Consider the following 19,334-nt stretch of genomic DNA (forward strand, 5'->3'; position numbering starts at 1 on the left):
TAAAATGGGGGGAGCATCAAAAAAAAGTTCTGGCTTTGCACTGTTAGGACATGGATGGAGCTATGAAGATCCAGCAACAAAAAACTGCTTTGGAAAACTTCTTCTTTATGTTGTTTAAACTTAGCATCTGGCCCATTTGTATTTCATGTTTAAAAAGTCATGTATACTATCACTTTGCTATGTGTGAGGCTACCTATTTACCTATTTATGCCTCTGTTGGCAAATTTACACATTTACGCATGCAACTTAGTAAAAAGAAAAAATGTTACTATGTGTGTTGTCCTTTAGTGATTGATTGTTTGATGGTTTACCAGAACCAAAAAGGGTTGTGCAAGTTAATTAGTAACAATGTGCAAGTATCTTCCCTGTATGTGCAACTGTAACATCTCCAAGTACTTTGCCATGTAAAAAAGAAAAAAGGAAAAGGAATAAAATTGTATCATTCTTAGGGTTAAAAAATAGCACAAAAAAACAAAGGGTTCAAGAAACAGAAATGTGCAGCCTGGGGCAAAAAAAACCCAGGTGAAATTGTGCAACTGAACTTGTATTAGGTGTGCAACTAAATGGGTACAATTGTGCAACTATCATGCAGACCAATGGTAGCGGATAAAAGAAGGAGCAAAAACAAAACTTACTCATTGTACCGTAGAACGTCCTTCCATGGGGCTTTGTTGAGAGTAAAGTCAACCATCTTGTAGGTCATTATCCTCCTCATGTTTAGGCACTCTTTTGGTTCGTAGTTTGGCAATTGTCTCCCGTTCCAAATGCTAGTATTGAACAACATGAACACACCACATGTCCACATTCATTGTTGTGCCAGAAATAGAAAAAAAAAGACAGTTGTTATTCGACGTGAGTTGGGGCCATAATTGTAAAAAGAAAACTAACAGCCTTGCTTTTGCATGACCGTGTTCTTGACCATGCAACTTTGTCCCCCTAAAAATGTGCAACTACCCATTGATCTGTGTGCACCTATATGAATACTTTGTGCAACTAGATGGTTTGGTTGGTGCCAAAAAATGTGCAACTACCCATTGATCTGTGTGCAACTGTATGAATACTTTGTGCAAGTAGATGGTTTGGTTGGTGCCAAAAAATGTGCAACTACCCATTAATCTGTGTGCAAATGTATGAATAATTTGTGCAACCAGATGGTTTGGAAGCAGGACTACCCAACTATAAAAAAACGAAAGAGGAAAATGGCGTGCATGCATGACTTAGTTCCCGAATTGCTTGGCTACATCAATGTCAATGACTTGAAAGTGACTGATGTTATGCTTTGGGTAGTGTTGCTTCCATAAAAACCTCACCGCCCCCGCTATAGTTGAAGCACAGTGCATTAAGTCAGGGTTATCGAGCTTCCTCCAAGAATCTAGCACCTCGAAACATTGATCCCTCAAGTTGATGTTAAACACCCAGTAGTGTCTGCCTCCTTCTCGATCATTGGGATCAGTGAACTCGAGCACAGGAAGCATCACCTGCACATATTGACAGCACAGGAAAAAAGAAGCTAAAAAGTTGTCAAGAACTGACCAGTGAAAAACCAAGAGCTATGCAACACGAAAAGTTGAAAACACAACAAAAGTTGTGTGGCCAGAAAAACTGACCATATCTTGACGGTCTAGGTGATTAATCTTCTCAAATTTAGAATGTATGTCAGCAGTGTTGTATATTCCTTGCTGCAAGCGTGTTTGCATTTGAAGAAAATGAGTCTCAGGAAACACATTGTAAAAAAGGAAGGGACAAAGGGATGTTGTGTGAAACAAGAACAACGGTTCTCATTGAACTTACAGCAACCCTCAGTGGCATGATGACCTTCTTTGAGTCCTTAGGTAAGGTTTCCCTGATTGGATAAGAGCAGCTTCAACAACATTGTTCGATAGCCATTTGGTAGGCTTCATTGAGTCAGCCAACTCCTTTAGGCTCACAAAGAACCCATCATAGTTAATGATTTCAGGGCTGTTCGGAAAACAATACGAGGGCAAAGAAAAAGAACAAAAAACATGAATAACTGGTTGCCGTAAACACGTGAAAAAGTGAATGAAAAAATGAGTAACTGTTGTTAAGGTGTGCAGGGCCTGATGTGCCAACTGTATAACTACTGTTGTGCAAGTGATGTTGAATGGAACTGCAAGTACAAAAGATGACTTGTGCAACTACAATAAAATTGACCTAAAAATCAATAAACATGATAGTTGCAAATGTAACAGACTGATTGGCCAACTAAAAATAGAAGAGGGGATACAGATTTACCACAAAATACATTAGTTTTACCTTATTTCTATGGCGTTTGCTCCAGGTAGATTCCTTACATAATATAGAACTGCCGCATAAAGCTTGTTCACTTGTTCATTGCAAGTGAACGTCTTTGTTTTATTGTAGTCGATGTAGGGAGATCTCTGGACAGCAGCTGGCTTGATTATCCTCCTTGTGCGTTTTTGCACTGGTGGGCCGGATGTGGTACTGCCGGACCCACTTGCACCCCCTAGAACACCTGTCACATCTGGGGTGTGAAACTCGTCTGGAGAATCCGAAATGATGATATGAATTGGTGCCTTTCCAGTGACCGCCTTATCTGCAGCAGCACAAACCTCTCTCACAGTTTCCGAATCCCAACCATCTAGCTCGCTGCTCTTAGATAACACTGCCTCTTGTGGTGTCACTTGTGATTTGTTAGGCTCGTCCACTTTGGCAACTGGGGGGTCATCATCAAGATCCAAACCCAAGTCAAATGGTGGAGCATTGCAGAATCCATCTCTGTGATATGATCTTGCTGATGATGCTCTATGAATGGGATGCACACTGTTGTTCTCTCCTTGGACATCCTTGGGTGCATCACCTGCTGACTTGGTTCGTGCAATTATGCTTGGCGGCGGTCTTGGCGGTATACACCTTGAAACAAGGTCGTAAACTTGCTCTTGTGTAAGGGTGTCCTGTTGATCAAGAGCACGAAAAGTCGGCGAATGTTGTTTCTGAGCCTGCACAACATTACTGACAGCTGAGGGTTCCATGGGGACAAAATCACTGTTTTGACCCTTTCTTAAAAGTTCAGCCGTATCTGACCCTCGTTTGAAATTTTAACCGGATCTGACCCTTTTGCTACCGTCATACGCGCTGGCGGTAAGTTAGTATGGGCTACCGCCATAGTCGATGGAGGTAGGATCCGATCCGTGCTGGCAGCAAAATCTACATGGCAAATGGCTACCGCCATAGCAGGTGGCGGTAGGTGCGGGTGTGCTATAAGAAAGCGGCGCCTTGATATTCTGTGTGAAGCTCATCGGTGGCGAACTGGCTAGGTTGTTCAAGTATTAACTTTCAGGTTGTGTGTTCGAGTGATGGTGCATGCATGTTTTTATTATTTTTGCATAATTAGAAAAAACAGTTTATTTTGCCCACCGTGGGTGCATTGGCTAGCGTAGGCAGCTCTCTTTCTATTTGTTCTGTTTTGCCCAATGAAAAGAACAATTTGTCCAACTAAAACTATATATGGATTTTTGCCAATTGATATTCATCCAACCATTTTGTAGGGTTTATAGATCACGTTCACATGCCAGTGCATTAACAAGAGTTCATAAATCGAGCTTACTTGTACAAGACTAGCAATAGAATTCATAAATGCAAATACTCATCTAAATGTTTTCCTAATTATGATTGTAGGTACCTACATATTAAATACAAATACTAGCAATACCTCAAAAGAATATTCGTACTTGTTTTGTATTTCCTGACCGGAAAACAACTAAAACAAAGTTGAACCCACATAATTATTGTTCATTGTTTCGGTGGACATCCAACGTGTGTTGTCACCCTCCGTCTAGAATACAATTTAATTTGTACATAATTTAGCAAACAAGACGGAATACATCAAACTAACATAAGTCCGGACATAATTCACATAAACCGAACGATATTTCTTTTGTTCAACCAAAACCTAAAAGACCCTAAACTAATTTGTAGTGGACGGTGACCTCGTACACATGGCCGAGCTAGCCGGTGGCACCTCCGATGCCATCATCGAAGTGGTCCTTCTAGTGACGCCCGGACTGAGCACTAGATATGAGATGGTTATTTCACGCGGAGAGGGTTAGGCATGTATGTCGCGATGGTTTGGACGCCCGCAAAGCCCCCTAGCATCTGTCCGTTTTGCAGGAATTTAGATAACCAGACTTGTCTGCAGACCAATGAGGTACCGCGTTGAATGACAAACTATGTTCGAACAACTACGTCAATATCCAATATTAATTAGACAATATTGCACTTATTTCGCTTTTCAAATAAGAAATATATGTATTCATTTACAATAATAAATATAGATATCCAAGATTAATTAGACAAATAGTTATTCTCTTAAAAAATTTCAATAACCATATACAGTGTTAATTAGACAAATCATTATTTTTAGTTTGCAAAAAGAAAAACTTGTGTGTAGCAGGATTCGAACACACGACCTACAACTAAAAGATTCAATATTAATTAGGCAATATTGCACTTATTTCCCTTCTCAGATAAGTAAAAAAAAATTACAATCAACAATATCCAATATTAATTAATTTTTTTATTCTTTTACAATAATCAATATCTATATCCAGTATTAATCAGACAAATTGTTCCTTTTAATTATGCATTATGCAAAAAATAAACTTACTATGTGCACCCAGATTTGAACACGCGCCCTACCTCCAAAGAACGCATCAGCCTAGCCAGTTCACCACCCATCCCTTCCTTAACAATATAGCAACACACGTTTTTTATAGCATATCATTGGCCCAGATACCTATCGCCAGCTGCTATGGCAGTAAGCATTTGCCACGTAGATTTTGCTGCCAGCGTGTATCAGATCCTACTGCCATCAACTATGGCGGGAGCCCATACTATCCTACCGCCAGCGCGTATGGTGGTAGCAAAAGGGTCAGATCCGGTTAAAATTTCAAACGAGTGTCAGATCGTGCTGAATTTTTAGAAAAGGGTCAAAACAGTGATTTTGTCCATTACATGGTGACCGAATGGGTTGGGGTTGGAGTTGGCACACTGCTTGTTGTGGTTGGCTCAATGACTGCTTGAGTTGGCAATGCAGTTTTTGGGATTGGGACACTGATAGCTTGGGGTTCTGTGCTGACTGATGGGGGTAGGACAGACACAACTCTAGATGCCTCACTTCCTCTTGCAGTTGGCACAGTGGTGGTTTCACTTTCCTTGATTGTTGGTGTACTGTGCACACTTGATGCTGTAGTTGGCTTATTTGGACAAACAGTTGGCTCATTTGAAGCTGGAGTTGCCACATTAGCTGTTGGGGTTGCCGACTTCCTACACTGCATACTAACAACTTTCTCTTGACTGTTTGATCCACTCTTAATATCATGGCTTGGCAACTCTATTCCCATTTCTGCAAACTTTGTGTCCTTGGCAAAAGACATTGTTTTCTTGCTTTTTTTACCGGGGAGTTTGCATGTTGTAGAGATGAGCTTGGCATCTACATGTGCAACGGTTGGCACCTGTATAACAATGCTTGCTTTCTTTGGCTCTGGAGTTGACACCTCATTTCCCTTTGATTTACTTCTGTTCTTCGAATTTTTCTCTCCCATACCAGGAATCTTATCTTTTGGTTGACCCAACACCAGGTTCTTGCTAAGTGTCACGAGCTTCTTGCGCTTTGGGACAATGGGTGGGCGCGGTGGGGATGCTGCCATCCTCTTGCTACCACCTAACGATGAAGCATCTTCAAATACAGGACCTCCCTTCAATATCTTGTAAAGCATGGTTTTTGAGCCAATCCAGTCCAAACCCTTTCCTGCCTCTTCCATTTCTTCCTCAGTGCTTTGTACTCCATCGTTTATGATTTTTCAAAGGTATTATCCTTCTCTTTCATGTCAAAGATTGTATGAGTTTCCAGCAAAGGGATATCAAATCTGTTGGGGATTGCTGGCTCCAGGGGCGGACCCAGGAAAAAACTTGACAGGGGGCAAACATGTGTGGCCCTATTCATGAATTAACAAGGCAATCGCCATATAAACTAAAAACTGAGCAGTCACTTCATTCACAAGATTATCAAATTCATTGTGAACTGAAAGAAAAGTAACAATATGAAGAAAATGACTTACATCAGTATGTCAATATGTTATTCCAAAGTTACAATAGAGAACATTGACACATTGTTCTAAAGATCTAACCTGCAACATGCAACAAAAAAATCATTATCAAATCGAGAGAGAATTAAAACATTGAAGCCAGTATTACAAAAGAAAAGGAGCTTTAGCACAATACCTTTTATTTCATCTAACAGTGATCTTTCACATCAAGAAAGCGTTTAATCATAACTTAATTAGAAATTGTATAATCAACAATTGATCTTCACTACAATATTGATTGATCTTCTCAAACATCATTGGCTTAAACTTTCTAGGAAGAGTCTGATGAGCCCCCACATCAAGTACTTTCTTCTTACATCACCATGCTAGTTGGGAATGTAGTATGCAATCCTCTTTCCTTTTAGATGGATCCATAGAAAGCTTGTTCAAACCAACTAGTTCATGAATCTTGGAGGTTGTTGATTTTTTGAAGAAAAAACATCCCCATTAGCTTCCCTACAACTTTGAATGCCAAAAATCATATACATAGATGAAGTGTAGTAGGAACTAGGAAAAAAGTAATAGATGATATGAATTAAACTAGAGTGTGTCAGTCAGGACTAGCCAATTTAACTTGTAAAAAAGAAAGATGCATACTAAGGGCGTGTTCGGTAGCTCTCCCCAGCCCAAAAATCCTCATCGCCAGCTTCCAACTTCGTGTAAAAAACCCAGAAGTAGCGTTTCATTCGGCACCGTAGCTTCTACTTGCCCAGGCTGCCGGTGCCCCGTGTCGCAGGCTGTTCCTGACGGATATTGTTTCTGATAGGGACAGGAGGAGGGGAAAGGACTAGTCGTGGGTTGTGGACTGGCTCGCCAAATCGTTTTCCACTCGGCGGTGGCATTCTGTCTGTGATTTCTGCCAACTCCAGCTTCTTCAATTTCTGAGAGTAGCAAATCACCAGCTCCTCAACTCCTCATAAATTACACTACGCGGTCAGCCAGTTTCTCGACTCCATAGCCATGGTTTGGACCGTTCGGCCTAGCTCCCGACCTGGAGTCGAGGAGTTGAGGAGCCGAAGGGCTCCCGAACACGCCCTAAATTCATATGTTACAAAAGAATTGTTTGAACTGAACTAGTCATCTAAATTTATACAAAAGTATATGAGACTAACATGATTTTTATCCTAAAAATTGCAAGCGAACAAAAAAATTGACAAGATGAAAACCCTAGAGAAACTGTACTGTTTACCGTGGTATCAATTAGAATGAGGGAATTCCAGAATTGGTGATCGAGTTCAGTTGCGGCGGCCTCCTGCACGAGGCGGCGAGATGGGCAACGGCAAGTCCCCGATTGTCGGCGGGGAGCAGGAGACTACACGAGGCGGCGATCACGGAAACGACAAGGTATGGGTGGCCGCCGTCTGGTGTGTTTCTGACCTCGCCGTCTGAGTGCGTGAAGTAGGCTGCAGATAACGTAGCTATAGGGTTGCTAGAACATATTAGCGGGCTCGGGCATAGCTGGGCGTATGCAACACTGAACAACACAGGTGCCAACTACTATCAACATACTGTGCAACTAAAAAAGAAAAATGTACAAAAAAGGTACCTCATCAGCTTCTGCAGAGGTTGGGCCATCCCCATCAGATGACTTGCCCTTTTCCTTTTGTTCTGGCTCGCTTTGCAGCACGTGATGCAGTAGCATCCTCCACCTACAAAATTACCAAATGATGCCTCATGTTAAAAAATCATGAAAAAACAGAGAAAACAAAAAATAAAAATATTGAATTTCTTTTACATAAACTCAAAATTGTTCAATGCGTATTCAAAACTTACCCCTACTTCATTACTATCATCGGGGTCGGTATGAGAACCCCGCTGAGCAGGCCTTTTCCTATTCCGCTGTATATACTCTGATGCAATCCTCTGCATGGCTCAAAAGAAACAAAAACCAAAAATCAAAAACAAAAGAAAAAAGAGAACAGAAAACAAACACATATATGCGATCATATTTGAACTTATAGAAAACAACCCCTTCCCCACTTCCATCGGCATCTCCCTCTTCAACCATTCTCACTGGAAAAAAAACAGGTCCTGACAAAATCATTCTAATTGCACACACACAAAAAATGTAGCTCAAAGCACTAACAAAACTTATTAAACAAATGCATAAAAAACCAGCATCCCGCCACTAAGACATTTCAAAAAATCCTGTGCCAACTGGACCCTGGTTTTGCCAAACATTGACCCCGGTTCTGCCAACTCAGATATGGTAATGCCAAGTGAAAAATTCAAGAACACATATCCCAGTTGTGTGTGACTATTGAATCTAGATCTGCTAGCTGGGAACTGGTCCAATGCCAAGTATAAAACCTGCAGAACATAGATACCCGAATATGTGCAACTATTGTAACTATAACCTGCAGAACATAGTTGGAGTGGCTACTAGTGCGGTTACCAACTGCAAACTGATGCAGCTGATGTGTGCAACTGATGCAGCTGATGTGTGCAACTGATGCAACTGGAACTGCCAATTGGGTATCTGGACAAATGTCAAGTTTAAGCACAAACTCGTTATGCAACTGCCAACTACAAGATACTCGTTGTGCAACTGAGTAATGAAAACATTCCCTGTGCAACTACTATAGTGCAATTGCCAACTGCAAACAAATTGTTGTGCAACTGGGCATGAAAAAAATGAAAAATCGAACAGATTCAATTGCATGGTGAGATATCTACCAACTAAAGTACCACCTAAAATGCAACGGTGCCTAGGGTTTCGATTCACTTGTGCAAAAGGGACACGAACACTGGATCTGCTGTCGGCTAGGCCTCCCCTGCTACAGGCACTGCGGAGAGAGTCTAGCGGGCGCGGCCTCCCCGACTACAGACGGGGCGAGAGCGCAGCGGTCGCGGCCTCTGCAGCTACGGGCGCGGCGACAACACAACGACGCGCGGCCCAGCACAGAGAGCAAGTCTAGAGCGCGTGGCCTACCTCGCTACAGACGCGACGAGAGCGCTGCGGTCGCGGCCTCTGCTGCTAGGAGCGTGGCGGGAGCAGTATGAGCACCACTTCCCCCGCTATGGGCGCGGCGAGAGTGCTACGGGCGTGGCCTCTCCCACAACGAGCGCGGCGGGAGCACTACGGGGCACGACAAGAGCATTACGGCCGTGGCCTCCATCTGTACGGCACACGGCGAGATCGGTATGGCACACAAGGAGAAGGAGCGAGCGGTTGAGCAGCGAGCGTACCTCAGCCGACGACGAGCAGCGGGTGCCTCCCCCTGCTGCGCCTCCACCTCTTGCGCACCTTTCAACGGCGCTGACGGTGAGATCCAGCGGCGAACCCGGCAATGACCGGCAAATCAAGAGGGGAGGGGAGGGGAGAGGGGAATGGAGCGGTGACGGGTGGTGGATGGGGGGGGACGAAGGAAGTGGCACGAAATTCGAAACTACCCACCGCCCATTACTTTGTCTACGCTCACTAACAGATGTACCCATGCAGTCATTGACATGATGGGCCCATCGGGGGTACGCGAGACGCGCCTCGGCACAACCGGCCAGGTGTACGGGAGAAGCGGCGCGTCCGAAAACCGACAAAAACCACCTGGCCGCGCGTGACCGCTCGAGCCGACGCCACGTCACTACTTTAGGAAATAGTTATAGCAATCCCTCGCCATCTGAGTGTCTTGTAATATGATAATGAGGCGGATTTGGGGCGTACGAGGCGGGTTTGGGACTTGAACCCGTGACCCCATTTTTCATTGGGCAGTGATAGGCGCCGGCGCGCCGGGCGAACGGTTGGGCCGGTCGTATGCCAGCCGCCCGATTCGCACGTTCCTGGCCGCTCGATTTAGCTAGCTGGCCCCGTCCCGCGCGTTGTCTTCGTTCTCCCAACACCACGAGCCCGCGAGATCCCCTCTGGAAAAAATCCCCCGCTCTGGGAGTAATCTCCCGCACCGCGGGCCACCCGTCGCCCTCCGGCGCATCAGGTTGTGCCTTCGCCGCACCCGTCCCCCTGCAGCTAGCCACCTCCGTCCTTGGCCGCAGCTGGATGATGAGGCCACGCAACTCCATCGTTGCCGGTCATCGACACATGCATCATTCACCGATTTGGCTCGTAGCACCGGGCCGTCGCCGCTTCCAGCATCTGCTAGTCGAGATTCCGGCTGCAGCTGCAACACCCCCTGCCCTGGTCGTGGTCACCGCCGGGGAGCTTGTGTGTTCACGGGGTCCAGATTTTCTGTCAGTTCATGGTTCCAACCAAAATGGATGGATGTAGCAAAAATCATCGCCAGTGGTAGCAAGACCGAAACGCGGTTGCAGCAAAACGCCGTTGCCGCCCGTCGCGGCTTGCAGCTAATCCATGAATGGATGTAGCTAAGAAACTCACCCTGTGGTATCGTTTCTGGTTGCCGGTTGTAACAAAATTCAGGATCTCCGTCCATGTCCGTCGAAGCAAAAAAAATCGCCGATGATAGCTTTTGCGCTTGCCAGTTGTAACAAATTCAAGACCTCGTTGGCCGCGACGGCCGTTGCCAGCAACTGCTGTGGATGCAACACCATTTTTTTTGCAAGACCGTCGTGCTCCCTAGTATAGCTTTGTTTTCGATTTAGCCGGTTGCAGCTTTTTAATTTGTCGGCTCCAGCTTTCTATTTGTCGGTTGTAGCAATTTCATCTCCCAACCCCATGTTTTGATTTGCTGGTTCCAGCATTTTCTTTGCCGGTAGTAGCTTTTGCAATAGCTGGTTCCAGCTTTTGATTTCGATGGTTGTAGCAGCGTCTTCTGTCGAACGCGACCAATAACGGGAGGTGGATGAAGCAGCTTGCGGTCGCGGCCAATGGTGGGAGGTGGACGAAGCAGCTTGGGAGATGGCGGTCACGACCAACGAGATGGCGGCGGCGTTGGAGTAGCTCACGGCGGCGCCATGGGAGCCTGCTCGGAAGAGTTTGCCGAAGAAAACGATTGGAGAAGGAGCCATGCGAGTGGATAATGCAGCGCTGCGTGATGGACCAGACCGGCCGAAGTTTGGGCCGGCGCACCGACCACAAGCGATTCCCTTTTTCTTTCTCTCAAAAATATAATTCCCCCTTTTCTTCCGCCGCTCCTGCTCCGCTCCACTCCACAGACAGCACGCCCCGCTCCAAACCCTCGTCCCCACCGCGGCGCTTCCGGCGACGGCCATGGGCACCCGGGTGCCGCCCGTTCCCATGGATCCCGCGGCCGCGGCGAAGTCCCGCCGCGACCGCCATGACCCGGACGAGATGGAGGGCCTCTTCTCCCGCATGCTCTCCCGGACCCGCAACGTCCTCCCAGACCCGCCCGTCTCCGTCGACGGCCGCCTCTTCGCTCACCTCCCCCACGACTTCGTCGACTGCATCAGCCGCCTCCCCGACGTGCTCCTCGGCAACATCGTCTCCCGCCTCCCAGTCAAGGAAGCCGCGCGCACGGCCGCGCTCTCCCGGCGCTGGCGTGGGGTCTGGCGCTCCACCCCGCTCGTCCTCGTCGACTCTCACATCCTCCCCGCAGACGCAGGCACCGCGGTCGCGCGCGCCGACGCGCGGCGCATCACCTCCGCCGTCTCCCGCATCCTCGCCGCGCACCCGGGTCCCTTTCGCTGCGTCCACCTCACCAGCAGCTACATGGAAGAGTTCGATGGCCTGCTCAGGCGCTGGCTCCAGATCCTCGCCGACAAGGGCATCGAGGAACTCATCCTCATCAACCGCCCAATGCCGCTCGGCTGCCTTCTCCGCTCCACGTTCTTTCTCCCCTCCACGTTCTTAGGCATGACCACCCTCACCTGTCTCTACCTCGGCCTCTGGAAGTTCCCCGACACGACCGGCGTCAAGCGCGTCACCTTTTTCCCTAACCTCCGTGAGCTTGGGCTCTGCACCGTCCTCATGGAGAGCAAGGATTTGGACTTCATCCTCGACAGGAGCCCCGTGCTTGAGACGCTCTGTGTGGAAAGCAATATTTTCAAGCTTGGCCTTCGCCTTGTCAGCCAAAGCATCCGGTGCGTGAAGATCATCCTGTCCTTCTTTGAGGAAATCGCTGTGGTGGACGCCCCATGCCTGGAGCGACTCATCCTATCAGGAGGTTGGACCAAAGACGGTGTCTGTACCAAGGTGAAGATCGGCCATGCCCCCAAGTTGCACTCGCTTGGATACTTGGATTCAGAAAATCATGTCCTAGAGTTCGGCAACACTGTCATCAAGGTGCCTCGTCTTTTCCATTTGTTCTACTGTACATCATACCTAAATGATGAATGCATATGTGTGATCTTTCTTCTCTTGATTGAGTGCATTGAGATTTCAATTGCAGGCTGGGACAAAGACGAGCCCAAGCACCATGGTACCAAGTGTGAGGATCCTGGCTTTGGAGGTGCGTTGTGGAGTCCGCAGTTATGCCAAGATGATCCCGACTGTCCTCAGATGCTTTCCGAATGTTGAGACGCTCCACATCATGGTGAAGCCTGGTGCTTCTTTTGGCGCGTTCATTTGCACCATCTTGTACTATATGTGTATTATTGTCAATTGCTGCTGTTGCTGTATGATCCATTAGCAGCTGATGAATTTCATGTGCACTAATTTAATTAATTTTACAGTCTGGAGAAACTGGTCAACCCTCTGGCAAGCACAACCTTGAGTTCTGGAATGAGTCTGGTACCATAAAATGCATCCGCTCATGCATCAAGCTGCTGGTTTTCCATGATTTCCGAGGGGATCGAAGTGAGCTTGCTTTCCTCAAGTTTTTCTTTAAGAGTGCGTTGGTGCTGGAGGAGGCGTTGATAGTGATGGCAAATGGAAGTTTCACTTCGATGGAGGATATGCTTTCCAAAGTGAAGCCTCTGGGATCCATGAAACGGGCCAGTTCAGACTCCACAATCACGATTAATCCCCAAGGAGGTAGCATTTGGAACTTCAAGAAAGCATCCGACTTTTCTCTTTGCGACCCTTTCGCGAACGACTGAAGTCAAAGATGCATGTTTATTTCATGGTCACTAGCTCTGGAAATTGTTGTGTTCTGTGGTCATATCATGGACATGCACTGTTTTCAGCTTTTCGATGATCCGCCTGACTCTTGTTTCTACAAACATGATTAGCTTAAGTGTTGAAGTTAGTGCTACTATCTTCAATGATGCAAATGACTATCATTATGTGGTAATTGCAGAGCACCTATTGTACTCATGTTAATTGTGATTTCATTAGCTAGATTTGAGCTCCCGAGTATGGTGTTACATTGCACAATTGCTGCCATACGTATGAGGCTTGATGCGGGGGAGAATTAGTGATATCCGAGCTAATTCATCTTTTGCTTACTGTCTTGACAATTTACTCTTTGGTCTCTCAGAGTGTGCCATTTTTGGTTCTGATTGATTTGCATAGATGTGCCAAGTCAATTATTATTGCAGCTATTTATGCCCTATCTGGTTCTTCAGTTGTGCTATTTGAATCCTTATTTTCAAGCTAATTTGGTTACTTTTGCAACGTGTTAAGGTAATGGTAACTTGAACAACGTGGGCATGGCTAAGGCCAGGTGGCCAAACTATGTTCAGAGCTAGTTTGGTAGTAGAGTTTCTTTTCTTCTGCAGTGAGATCCTTATGAAGAATAACTTTCAGAGGATAGTATGGGGTGGTAAACAGAAGTGAGCAACTCATGGTTCATTGCTTGGTTCATTTTATCTAATCATTCTGTCATTTCAGTAAATTGGTATGCAAAACTTAACAATTTTCTCTGTAGCACTTTATGCTCAGGCATTATCTGAAAATGTTAGAATCCAATTGTTTTTTCTGCCATAGTCCCTTATGGTATATGATATCCTGGTTGTTTTACAAGCCACCAGAGTCATTTTCTGCTAATTAGTGCAAAACAGACGATATAAATTGGTAATACAAATGTTTTTCTTTATGATCAGAACTATTGCTTAGGACACAGTATTATGTTAGAGTGTCTGACAGATTAAGTGTTGATATGTTTCCCACATTAGATGTTGATTCAACTACTAGAGGGAAAGTAGCAACTGTCCTCTCTGTCCAGGGGTCACTGTACTAGTTGTGTTTTAAACATCAGTATTTGTATGCTAGCTATGTGATTCTCTTGCGTATCCAGTACCTAAGAGTTCTATATTCAGTATATATTTTTTTTAGTATTTTGCAATCTTTTTATGGTGTTTTGTAATGCAGAAATTCATTTATCTTTTTTCATGATGATTTCTTTCTCGCGTCTGATGTTTTTGCCTAGAAGATGTTTACTCAAGTTTTGTGTCGACCAGTTATGGATGGATCGCAAACATCATGAACCTTGATACTCGCCCATGCGTACCTTCTAAAACCTAGCAAGATGTTGCTTTGTATAAGATGCTTGATTTCTACCTTTCCCATGTCATTATCCTTGGTCTTTCTTTCTCTGTTGTCCAGTCTTAATTGCCATATTATTCATCATTTCCTTGTTATCATTTATAGTTCAGTTTGCCTTGTCCTTCACCATTTCTCAGTTATCATCTACTCAACAACATTGTCATTCATCAACAAGAACAACAAAGCCTTTCAGTCCCAAACAAGTTGGGGTAGGCTAGAGTTAAAACCCATAAGATATCGAAACCTAGTCTACTGGCACATGGATCTCAAATGCCTTGTCATTCACCATTGGTCCTTTTCTTTCCTCTTTTTTTTTTGCTTAGTATAATTTCTTCAGAAGATAGTTCCTTACTCTCCCTATTGTTTCCTCCATCTTTACGTTTTTTAAGGTCCGAGTAAGCGACTATGTGTTTGTCTCTTTGTAAGTTATCTGTACATTGGCATTAGGCAATAGTCTCAGTTTCTCTATCCCACTCACTTATCTTTCTCAATATCCGTGGCTACATATATTTCTTCTGTCATTTGTTAGCCTTGTTTTTCTCCATCTCTATTTATCGTCTTATTTATCTCTATGTTTAAGTGAAATGATAACAACTAGACCGCAAGTGCTAACCAAATAATTATTTCATATTCATATATTTATACCATATTCAACCAGCTAAGTATATAACAATTGGATTAAATTTCTTTCTCTGTATGACAATAGTTCTTTGAACAATAGTTCTACATTCCCTCGGTTCAATCTGTCTTAAATTCTTAATTAAGCTGGAAGGCTGACTTGAAGTTATCTAGTTATTTAAATAGATTTTTTTAGAGCTACAGTGAGCAGTTTGTTTTCTAGGACCATGTGAAGGAGTTCTCAGTCATATAAATAGTATATTATCAGAGCTACATTTGAGCAGTTAGTTTTCTAGGACCATGTCAAGCAGAATTTCTTATTTATTTCTTGAGTGTCTGTCATCTTTAGTTTCCCTTCCCAGTTTTTAGCATGTCCCTTTCTTCAATCTTTATTCAGTTTCTCAAATTTTTTTCTTCTTCAGAGTTTCCGTCTCTCTACGTCTTTCACTTCACTACTAGTCTTCATTTTCTGTCTTCATTCTCACTTACTACTTTAGCATCTTAGGATTCATTCTTCATTCGTCGGTACTCGGTTGTTCTTCTTCACTTGTTTCCCTTTTGTTCTTTGTTACTTCATTGTCTGTTGCATCATGTAGCTGAGATGGTAGTGGAGATAATTTCTGTTGGCAAACTACTTACGCGAACTCTCTGTTGCGACTCTGCAAATGCTGGCGATGCGAAAGTGAAAAAAGTTATTGAGTTTGAACCCATGGACCTGTCCATTCAACCATGGAAATACACAATATTCTGCATGTTGCTGAGACCGAACAGCAGTTTTTTGTTCTTCGGTTTGTATGAAATTTTTGGTGTTTTTTCTGCCGTAGTTTGCCGACTTTGGTCAATGGTCAAGTGCCGATGCTGCATTTTTCTTGAATGGATGTTGCTGCAGGGCGCACATTTGCTGTTTATGCAGAATGGATTTGGAAATAGTTTTGATTTTGAACAAGGATTCACCTAATTGGCGTACTACCATGTATGATACCAGAGTGTACAGAGGAAGGGGTCACAAACTTGGGAGGTTTTGAAGATTTACATTTTTTGCACCAAATTCAGTATGGTGCGCCCTGCAGGTGGCCGTGCCTGGCTAGATCCTGCGAAGGCGTGGCGGCTACGAAGTGAGGACGACGCAGGTGAGCCATTCAGGCTGATTGTGGGGATGGAGGCTGGGGCGGCTCGGCTGGCCTTGTGTCTGTTAAAAGGGGAAACGAGAGAACAATTGAGAGAGCCTCGGCCCAGATGTAAAAGTGAATCCTGTGTCCTTTCATTAGATGATTGTAGGTATTTATACAGGCAGAAGGGATGCATCGAAGAGGCATCCGTTCGGAAGAGTTGTCAGGAACCGACGCGACAGTTGCCAACGCAAACTGGCTGCGGTTGGTACAAGGGGAGATTCCCCCATAATTAACACAAGTTAACTGAGCTTTAACAGTGTCGATCTGCAGCAGGCCCCTTGTTGCGGTCAAAGGAATTGCAACGGTGGCCAAATTGAAAATCTGAAATATGGGTAGCGTTTGTTTCTGAGGCATCTGATCAAAACCAGATCCGACGGACGACTACGAAGGCGGTGGACGCGCGGAGAAAGATCAGCCGGCTGACTCGAGCATTTCCTTTCCGAAAAAGAAAGCAAGGAACGTTCCGTAATGTCCTCGCAATCATACCGAATACATCGCTCTAGACCGTTCCGATTTCGGATCGTTCTCCTTGCCATCACAGATCACCTCGAGTACGTACTACACATATATAGCAGCCTCCCTCCTCCATGGCTCCAAGCCTTAGCCAGCAGACTTGCCTAGAAGCCTGCATCCATCTGCAAAGCATGAGGGGCCGCGACCTCACCGGCTCGCTGCCGGACGATGTCCTCCAGCACGTGCTCTCCTTCCTGCCATCGCGCGACGCCGTGCAGACGTCGGTGCTCGCCCCCCGCTGGCGCCACCTCTGGAAATCCACCCCCGCCGTCCGCGTCCGCGGCAGGGGAGACGGCTTTCGCCTCTTCGTCAACAGCCTGCTGCGCCACCGGAACGACGCCTCGCCGCTGCACACCTTCGAGATCGACGACCTCGTGAAAGGCCCCCAGCCGTCCACCAACTTCTTCTTTGACGACGACGACGACGACGACGAGGACGTCTCCGAGACCGACCCCCACCCGGACGTCGACCTGTGGATCAGGCACGCCTTGTCCACGTGCCGCGCCACCTCGCTCACGGCACGCTTCGACGAAGAGGGCTTCCTGCCGTGGCGTCCGCGCCCCCCTTTCGCCTTCACGTCCAGCCAGCTCACGACCATGCACCTCGAGTTCGTCGAGCTCGCCGACGGCCTCCTCGACTTCTCCCCCTGCCCGGCGCTCCTGCGCCTCAGCCTCAGCGGATGCCGCCTCAGCGGCGACGCCATCGTGTCGCCCTCGCTGGAGCGCCTCACCATCATCCGCTGCGACATCCCGATCGGCCGGAACACGGCCGGCCGGGCCGCCACGATGAGGATCTCCGCGCCGAACCTCCGTCATCTGCAGATATCCGATAGCTGTGACGGGGAGCAGACACCTCCGTCCCTCGACAGCATGCCTTTGTTGACGACGGCGAGCATCCGGTTCACGGGCAGCACCCAGATTTACCCCACCAATGGTGGCGCTTCCTTGCTTCTGCATGGCTTGTCAGAGGCCACGAGCTTGGAGCTTGCGGCTTCCACTCCTGATGGAAAGGTTTGTCAAATGCGACCTAGTAGTGTTTATCCAGGCAATATGCCAATCACAACTTTTTCTTAGCCTTACATGTGCACTCTATATATCCAGGCAATCCTACAAGGTGACTTGAGATGGTGCCCTACATTCACCGAGTTAAAGACTTTGATACTGAACGAGTGGTGTCTATATGACGATGTAACTGCGCTTGCATGCCTTCTGCGGCACACACCCGCACTAGAGACTTTGCAACTTGATTTCAAGGTACGCACTAACTATATATGTTGATGTGTTTGAGATGAATTATTACTTTGTGTTATTGCGTTTACCGTGGAAGTTCCCAAGTTGTATGTCGATTCTCATATGCACTTTTTCTGAAAGAAAGAAAAAAAACGCTAGACGAACGTGGTACATGCACAAGATGCTCCTAGGTTGTTTTTTCTACTTTGCTGGTGCATATAAGGTTTTAACCCTTATCTTTTCTTCTTCTCTAGAGCAGCGATACACTCCAGGAGAAAACAAAAGGAAGTTGTATCATATTAAAAGAGTTGTTTCCTACACTTGAAAACCTGAAGACAGTGAAGATCGGAGGGCACTGCTCATATTCTGACACAAAGAAGCACGAAATTTTGAAGTTTTTCAGTGATTGGGGCATACCTCGGTGTAAAGTTAAGTACGCTCTGAACTTTGAAGGTAAGCTCTATACATACCAAGTTTCTTTGCGTGGTTTTCTATAAGTAAATGAATTCTACATAAAAGCAAGCACATTGAACAATATATGAAGAGAGTTTGTACGTTTACCAACTGTTTGTATACATCAATACGTTGTACTGTCTTGTTAATTATGTATTGCAAACTGCTTAATCAGTTATCTGTCGTGTGTTCTTCTGATCATTTGTTCGCTACAACAATCCATTTACAGCAGTGGATGCCGCTATGGAAGGGGGAAAACGCAAGAGGGGGTCAAGAAGACGGTAGGATGCATGCAGGCTGAGATAGCCAAACTGAAGCAGGAATCGACACTTCGCGAGGATCCAAGCGGTGTAGGATAGAACGTAGTCTGCTATGAGGTTCTATCCCTTTGAACAAGGGCTGAACTGCGCTGCCTTAGAAACCACTGTACCCCTATGCACCAAACCACTGGAAAATTCAAGTTTGGCAAGTGTCACCGTCTTTGCCGAGTGCATTTCATCAGGGACTCAGCAAACATGTCTTTGCCGAGTGTCGCCGAAAAAATACTCGGCAAAAAGGTGCTTTCCCGAGCGCTACACTCGGCAAAAGGGCGTCTTTCCCGAGTGCTACACTCGACAGAAGGGGGTATTCACCGGGCTGCATTGTTTTGGCTGTTGAGATTCTGTATGGCCTCGGATAAAGATGATCCAAAAATCAAAGTTTTTCATTTCGAAGAGACGAATAATTTTCATGTTGAGAATTTTTTCATTTTAAACCATATTAATTACATTTTTTTGCCATGCCAAAATATGGTCTTAAATGATGAAGGCGGTGGCCATATTTATTGCATAGTTTATGAGAATGTGCCTAAACTTGGCACTTATGTGCACCTCGCCATTACAGACAATGTTGCCAAGTAGATTTTCCAACTTTTTGTTCAATTGTTTTT

At 45.6% G+C, this 19,334-nt stretch overlaps 2 protein-coding genes across 2 annotated transcripts; both read left to right on the forward strand.

Annotated features, from left to right (window-relative positions):
• The first annotated feature begins 11,035 nt into the window (after window positions 1-11,035).
• LOC123134336 (putative F-box/LRR-repeat protein At3g58880) lies at window positions 11,036-13,287 on the forward strand. The gene is made up of 3 exons (XM_044553607.1): window positions 11,036-12,279; window positions 12,386-12,529; window positions 12,669-13,287. The coding sequence occupies exons 1-3, from the start codon at window positions 11,248-11,250 to the stop codon at window positions 13,032-13,034; spliced, it is 1,542 nt and encodes a 513-aa protein (XP_044409542.1). The 5' UTR covers window positions 11,036-11,247; the 3' UTR covers window positions 13,035-13,287.
• Window positions 13,288-16,821: 3,534 nt separating this feature from the next.
• LOC123093188 (F-box protein At5g03100) lies at window positions 16,822-19,067 on the forward strand. The gene is made up of 4 exons (XM_044515098.1): window positions 16,822-17,734; window positions 17,825-17,977; window positions 18,208-18,406; window positions 18,636-19,067. Exons 1-4 carry the CDS (start codon window positions 16,856-16,858, stop codon window positions 18,689-18,691), a joined length of 1,287 nt encoding a protein of 428 aa, XP_044371033.1. The 5' UTR covers window positions 16,822-16,855; the 3' UTR covers window positions 18,692-19,067.
• Window positions 19,068-19,334: the final 267 nt, after the last annotated feature.

This window comes from Triticum aestivum, chromosome 1B, assembly GCF_018294505.1.
Source record: "Triticum aestivum cultivar Chinese Spring chromosome 1B, IWGSC CS RefSeq v2.1, whole genome shotgun sequence".
Lineage (NCBI taxonomy): Eukaryota > Viridiplantae > Streptophyta > Magnoliopsida > Poales > Poaceae > Triticum > Triticum aestivum.

Coding starts and splice junctions, on each gene's coding strand:
- LOC123093188 (XM_044515098.1), top strand. CDS start 16,856: ATGAGGGGCCGCGACCTCACCGGCTCGCTGCCGGACGATGTCCTCCAG. Junction 17,735..17,824: donor CTTCCACTCCTGATGGAAAG/GTTTGTCAAATG, acceptor CTATATATCCAG/GCAATCCTACAAGGTGACTT. Junction 18,407..18,635: donor GTACGCTCTGAACTTTGAAG/GTAAGCTCTATA, acceptor ATCCATTTACAG/CAGTGGATGCCGCTATGGAA.
- LOC123134336 (XM_044553607.1), top strand. CDS start 11,248: ATGGGCACCCGGGTGCCGCCCGTTCCCATGGATCCCGCGGCCGCGGCG. Junction 12,280..12,385: donor TCGGCAACACTGTCATCAAG/GTGCCTCGTCTT, acceptor TTTCAATTGCAG/GCTGGGACAAAGACGAGCCC. Junction 12,530..12,668: donor TTGAGACGCTCCACATCATG/GTGAAGCCTGGT, acceptor TTAATTTTACAG/TCTGGAGAAACTGGTCAACC.